The sequence below is a fragment of the Montipora capricornis genome, chromosome 4 (genome assembly GCF_036669925.1).
Source record: "Montipora capricornis isolate CH-2021 chromosome 4, ASM3666992v2, whole genome shotgun sequence".
NCBI lineage: Eukaryota > Metazoa > Cnidaria > Anthozoa > Scleractinia > Acroporidae > Montipora > Montipora capricornis.
In genome coordinates, this window is record NC_090886.1 from 21,687,433 (window position 1) to 21,694,932 (window position 7,500).

Below are 7,500 nucleotides of genomic sequence, written 5' to 3' on the forward strand. Positions count from 1 at the left end.
AAGTCATAGTCATTAAATAGCACAGAAAAAAAAACAGTGTTGTTTTCGGCGTAGTTTGGTAATGGTATTCTTTAAGGTTACGTATTTGAAATGGAGCGAAGCACCGTCCGTGTTTTCCATAGCAAGGCAAAGATGGGTCCTTTATCCTTGCTTTTCACGTCTTCAAAACGTAGTTCTTTATTCTCCTACAGCTTGTGTAGCAAGCAATTTACCTTTATCACAACTAAACGCAATACTACAATTGCTCGGCCTAGGCCCCCACACAACCACAATGCTCGTACCAGTCTCCGACCGAGATAAAATAAAAGGAGCGGCTCCTATACGGTTTCAGTAGCCTCTAGAATCTGAGGAACTTGGTTTCTTAACGTACTTTTCTACCGATATTTATCTCCATTTATTAATCACCTTGTGCAGTCAATTTTGCAGGTAATCGCTTTCTAACAGAGGGGACAATTTCTCCAACCCACTTTACGTTAAGGGTACAGGTAGCTTTTTGAAGGTTCCATGTAAATTTCAAACTCATTGTGCAATATCTAGGTTCATTATCAATGTGTTATCAATATCAAGCTAGTTCCGAGGAGGTCCTTAGGTAATATGGCTAAATCTACGTTTTAAGCATTCACAACTGACAATGGATTTAAATTTTCAATTAACCTTCTTGCCTAATCTTCGTCTTCCGTAACCGGCAAGAAGCACACGGTGTTTAAGTGCGCCCACGATCCCATGAAGCCGCTGAAACAATATGGCTCCTAGTAAACACGGTGATCGAATTTGTGCTGTTAATTAACAATGTGCTGAGAAACCGATTTTCTTGTAGTATTTATACATTATTTTAATGGGGAAAGAAAGGTGAGTCGTGTTCTAGCTACCAGCTCCGAACGATTTCATCTTATAAAGATTCAAATACAATAGTTGTCTAATGTTTATCCTGAGTTATCAGACAAAACGTGATTCGCCAGCTGGCGACCAGTTCTGAAAATCTAGTCGCCATCACTCAATTTTTGGTCGCATTGGCGACCAGTGAGTCGCAATTGCAAGCCCTGCCCTCACAAAAGGTTGGATAGCCTTAGCTGAGCTTATTTTATTTCAAACCCAATTTCCTTGACTTCTCTTAAATTCTTCTGGGTTGTCCATTGTTTTGCCAAAGATTTTAGGAAGACCCAAGTATCAGAATCAAAATAGTAGCGGTGAGTCGGATGTGAATTCAACTCCTTCCAAGGCTTCAGTAGCCATTAACCCTGTTCACATCAGAAGCAGAAATACAGAAAAGGCATATGTAATGCCCACTGCAAGTTTAATGCTTCAGGTAAGGTTGAATTTGAATTTGAATTTGAATTTCATTGCTGGTTAGTTACTCCCGAGTCTCCAGGAAAGATAATTAAAGTTGCATAGTTGAAAAGGAGTGCTCAAAATTGTGACATTTTTGGATAGAGGTTTACATAAACCTTGATCATTTCTTTTTGTATCGTATTGTGTTTTGTTGATGTTACCACTAATAAAAATATATAAGCGAACATTTACTCCTGAATACGCATCCAGGGTCACCTTAGGGAGGCCTCTTTGATGAGCCAGGTGGTTTCCTTAGGTTTCCTTAGGTTTCTTTAGGTTTCCTTATCAGTAACTGAAAGATGAAAAGGTGTGTAAATACTGAAAGAGGAGAACCAAAACTTGGAAACAGTGATTGATTGATTCATTCATTCATTCATTCATTCACTGACTGATTGGTTGGTTGATTTATTGATTACAAACAAGCCTGCAGCTTTTGTAGTTGCATGTGACCATATTGTTCTGAAAAAAGCTAACAAAGAAGGCCTAAAGAAGGCCTGTGAAAGCTAAGTAATGCGCATAAGTGTCAAAAGGCAAACTTCTGCTCTCTAATATTCATATTATGTGGATTCTAAAGGGTTTTTTCTTTCTTAGCAAGGAATAGGAACATGTTAGTTTCTCTGGCTTGTAATAACCAATGTAAATTTATTTCCTTCTCTATCCTGGGAATGTAGCCAGGCTCAGAACAACTGACCTTGTACACAAATCCTATAATTATTGGCTGTTAAACCGCAGGCCTGAGAATTAATAAATTCCTCACTCTTTTTCAGCTTTCGGATGGCACAACTGACCATGAGGAACAAGCAATAGAACAGCAGGAAAAAGCTTGCCAGTCTATTGGGACAGACATTAAGCGCAATAGAAACAGCAGCAAGAAGACCCAAAGAAAGGATTTACCCACAGAAAAGGATCAAACTGAGGATGAGAATGTATATGTTTTTAATGCCCATTTACTTACCTCTTTTTGCACATCTAAGACAAATCTATTTATCCAGCTATTGATGTTTGAAGGTGTGAATTGCCTGTGGGAGAGGGAAGGATGATAAACTAGTTGCTTGGCAACTGGCAAAAGGACGACTGAAAAATCAGAGTCCTGGACAGGATTCGAGATGCACTACATAAAAGCTACAAGAACTCCTTGGGAGCTGTTACGATATGAGTCACTTCCTGTTTATGTGTTAATTGGTCACCTGATCTATCTTGTATATATTGAATGACTAGCACGAATAAAAGCGCATATCTTACAGACCACAAGCGTGTAGAGTTTACTTCTTTAAACATGGTGTCAGGAGTCTAACGAAACCCTTGAAATACCCAAAATCTTTACGACAACTTAAAGATATGCCGGATACAGAAGCAAGTGGATCGCGATCTATCACATTTATGTCCAACGTTCCTATTTCTTCACTGATGAATACAAGAGGAGACATCGTGAACGACTGGGAATTCTTCAAACAGCAGTGGAACGACTACGAAGTCGCAACAGGGCTGGAAACACAAAGTGATTTCAATTCAATTCAATTCAATTCAGTTTATTTTCTCTTGATGTAGTTACTTAGTGTAATTACATACATTTGTAGTTGCTGACGATGTTACTATTGTATTAAGTAAAAGAGCTTGAGCATGGTGGCCAAATAAACCATTCGGTTTCCTAGTTGGCCTCCATGTTACCTATTGATGTTACACTTGATACAGGCGAGGAAATAGAAAGAGGTCGGAGACAAAAAAACACCATTAAAAATAATAATTGAAGTAAAGTAAGATATAGTAGAGGTACAGAGGACAAGTCAAGAGATAATACTTAAATTCAAGAGACAGGTTTCTTTGAATATTGCTCTGAGAGTAAGAAATTTTTGATATTTTTAGAAAAAGTGTACGCATTCAGATCTTTAAGTGATAAAGTCAGGTTGGCAATGTTTCGATCTCTGATGAGAAAGGACTGCCTTCAAATCTTTCTAAACCTCAAACTTACCGAAGAAGAGAGAAACAGTGTCAATTCCTGCTTAAATGCACTCGAAGCCTACTTCAAACCAAAAAGAAATGTCGTGTACAAGCGATATCTATTTAATACATGTACTCAGAATGTCGAGGAATCTGTGGATGGATATGTCAACCGCCTAAGACAACATGCTTCGACGTGTGAGTTCGGAACATTGACGGACGAGTTAATTTGCGATAGACATGTGCTTGGTTTACGCGAGGAAAGTACCAAACTACATCTCCTAAAAGAGGGAACGCTCAGCCTTGATAAAGCAATCAACATGTGCAGTTCGAGCAAAATCGCTACTCAGCAAATGAAATTTATCGAACAAGAAAGTAAACCTGAAGATGTTTATATCGTCAAGCAACAACGCCCTCAAAAGCCACGCGTCACACATTCTCACGCCAAGCCTAAAGAGTCAAAACCATAACAGAAGTCTACGACATGCAAATGCTATCACTGTGGAAGCAAGGACAGACATACATGTACATGTAAGCTAAAAGACTGTCGTGTAAAAAATTGAATCACTTCGCGTCCGTCTTTCAGTCAAATCGTAATCGCCCACGTGTGAATGCAGTGAAAGAGGAATGTAATCATGATATCGACTATTCAGATGACTCTATCTTCAAAATAGAGGAACTTTCTACTATCGAGTTCACAGATGCCACAAACAGCTACAAAAGTTCACTTGATTGCCAATTGTATACCGGAGCAACATGCAACATGATATCACACAAAGATCTGGCCATTATCAACCAAACTGGAAATCCAAAGGTCAACACAAGCAAATCAAAACTTAGACTTTTCGAGGGAACAATAATGAAGCCCTTAGGCAAAGTACAACTGGATGTGTCTAAAGGCCAGAAGCAATATTCGTTGAAATTTCAAGTCATTGAAGGTAACGCAAGACCTTTGTTATCAGCGGAAACATGTCAGAACTTGGGACTGTTAACGATAACAATAGACGGTCACGTATCAGAGAATGTTTACACAGTACAAGATACACTAGCGGAACTTGAGAAAAAAGGTATTGTCACCAAAGAAACAGACCCTACGGATTGGATTAGCAGCATGGTGGTTGTCGCAAAACCCGGCAAAAAGACTTTGTCTAGATCCCAAAGATCTTAATCAGGCAATTAAATGACCAAAGTATCAGATGCCCACGCTTGAAGAAGTACTGCCAAACCTAAGCAATGCCAAAGTTTTCTCGACACTCGACGCCAAGGACGGATTTTATCAAATTAGTCTTGACGAAGAGAGTAGCAAGTTAACAAGGTCCCGGACGCCCTTTAAACAGTATTGCTACCTACGCATGCCGTTCGGGATCAGCGCCGCCCCGGAGGAATTCGAATGCAAGCTACACGAGCGAATAGGCGATCTCAATGGCGTCGAAATACTACGCGATGATATCCTAGTTGTAGGACATGGCGACACATTGGATGAAGCTAATCGCAATCACGATGAAAGGCTACTAAAGGTGCTCGACCGAGCTAGGGACATTAACTTGAAGTTTAACAATAAAAAAATTCAACCTTCGAAAGAATGAAGTTAAATTCATGGGCCACATACTCACAAGTTCTGGTTCAAAGCCAGCCCTGGATAAAGTCAAAGCCATTGAGCTGATGCCGAGGCCTACAACAAAGCAAGAAACCCAAAGTCTTCTCGGGTTCGTCAATTTTCTCGCAAAGTTCTTACCAAGGCTCTCTGAAGTCGCAAAGCCTCTACGAGACCTGACAACGAAACAGATGCCATTCACTTGGTCACGGAAACACGACAAAGCCTTCAATGAAGTAAAGCAGCTGGTTTCAAAACATCCTGCTTTGAAGTATTACGATACGAAGAAAGAAGTCACTCTGCAGTGTGATGCAAGTGAGAAGGGAGTGGGTGCTGCGCTCCTACAAGACGGCCAACCAGTAGCCTTCGCGTCACGTACACTGTCAAAGACTGAACAACAATACGCTCAGATAGAGAAAGAATGTCTAGCTATTGTGTTCGGCTGTAATAAGTTCAGCCAATATATCACTCGGCGAGATAAAGTGACCCTAGAATCGGACCACAAGACACTACAACCAATATTCAAGAAGTCACTTCTGGCCACTCCAAGCAGACTTCAAAGGATGATTCTTCAGCTACAGAAGTACAACATCGAAGTAACCGACAAACCCGGATCGCAGATGTATTTCACTGATCATCTCTCTCGTGCGCATCTTCCAGAGGAACATAAAACCTGTGATGAGTTCCAAGTATTTGCACTCGAACTTGAACAGATCAACCCACTAAACTATATCAAGTCAAATGATGACAAGCTAGCTGTCCTGCAGAAAGCAACGGAACAAGATCCAATTATGCAAACTTTGAAAAGTGTGATTCTCATTGGATGGCCAGAGAAACGCGACTCTGTTCCTCTCTCTGTCAGAGTTACTGGAACTTCAAAGAGGACCTGTCATTACACAATGGAATACTCTTCAAAAGAGACTGAATCATTGTGCCGAAGTCCCTGAGGCATAAAATCATTACTCGCCTACATTCCAGCCATCAAGGTATTGAGTCCTGCTTACGCAAAGCTCGAGACAGCGTATACTGGCCTGCCATGAACACAGACATAAAGGAAGCAGTAACCAAATGTGAAGTGTGTGCCGAGTTCGAAGCCAGGAATGCAACCCTACCAATGCAGACTCACCCTATCGCTGATAGACCTTGGAGCAGACCTGTTCACGCTCAAATCCAAGCAACATATTGTCCTGGTCGATTACTACTCTGACTACATTGAGGTCAGTCCTGGTCTAAAAGACACCATATTATCAGCAATAATAAAGTTCATGAAGTAGTAATTCAGCAGACATGGAATACCTGATGTGCTCGTCACCGACAACGGCCCACAGTTTGTCAGCAAAAAGTTTGAAGAGTTCACACTCGCCTGAGAGTTTAAGCATGTGACGTCATCACCAACCCACCCCAAATCGAATGGAAAAGTCGAGTCAGCGGTTAAAGTTGCAAAGAAACTCTTCAACAAAGCCTTTAGAGACAACCGAGACCCATGGTTGGCACTGCTGGACTACCGAAACGCGCCTACAGCGCCTACAGCAGGTATACAGAGTAGCCCAGTACAACGATAGATGTCGAGACAAACAAAGACCTTAATACCCACAGCATCTAAACTCCTTCAACCCGAGATAGTCACAAATGTTGCTGACAAGATCCGACACAAGAGGCAGGTGGCAAAGAGCTATCACGACCGCAAAGCTCAGGAACTGCCTGAACTAGAAATAGGTCAGGAAGTACGTGTCACTCCCTATCAGAACCATCCAACATGGGCGGCTGACATCTGCGTTGACAAGTTGTCTGACCGGTCATACCTGCTAGAGTCAAACGGACAACTTATACGACGAAACAGAGAGGATGTCAAGCCCAAAGCACTGAACAGTACACCCGAAAGCTTGCCTGCAACCACTCCACCTGTGGATGATTTGGCCATCACCACCCCAGCCAAGCCTGTGCTTCGAAGGAGTCAAAGAACATCAAAGCCCCCAGCCAAGGTCACTGACTTTGTGATGCCTTAAATAATACTAGCCCTTTTGATTGCTGAACTACTCATAGAAGGACATTATGATACAAAGAGGAACATTTTGATCAATAGTTTTGTTTAAATAGTTTGATTTAGCTTAATAATTGATTATTTACGTATAGTTACACAGGCTACTTAATCTTGTATAGTTACGGTTCGATTTGTTACACATTTTATTGATTCGCTTTGATTCTAGAAAAAAAAGGAGGATGTTACGATATGAGTCGCTTCCTGTTTATGTGTTAATTGGTTACCTAATCTATCTTGTATATATTGAATGACTAGCACGAATAAAAGCGCATATCTTACAGACCACAAGCGTGTAGAGTTTAAACAGGAGCTACAGACTTGGACACTTTACAATATCTTGCCCTCCCATGATGTTGTTTTTACCAAATGAGCTGAGAAACTCGCGTGCAAACAACATTGTGAGGGGGTAAGCCGCGAAAGGTTCAGGTCTGTATGTTCGTATACTGTTCCAAGAAATTTTGTCGCAGACTGCAGGTCATTTATTAATGTAGGTTTTTCACGGATTGCATGTCTGCAGGCTCTACAAATTCATGCGCCTCAGATTTCAAATGCAACTATTGATGTTTGCATCTGACCGGTGTTATGGAGATGGTTTTTT

General features: G+C 41.1%; 1 protein-coding gene across 1 annotated transcript in view; it reads left to right on the plus strand.

The window, feature by feature from the left end:
• Positions 1-1,121: 1,121 nt before the first annotated feature.
• The window catches only part of LOC138044797 (nucleolar protein 58-like), an 18,921-nt gene continuing 12,542 nt past the window's right edge, over positions 1,122-7,500 (plus strand). Inside the window, exons 1-2 of the mRNA XM_068891218.1 lie at positions 1,122-1,306; positions 2,097-2,255. Coding sequence (XP_068747319.1) covers positions 1,280-1,306; positions 2,097-2,255 — 186 coding nt within the window. The 5' untranslated portion in view covers positions 1,122-1,279. The remainder of the gene's footprint in view (positions 1,307-2,096; positions 2,256-7,500) is intronic.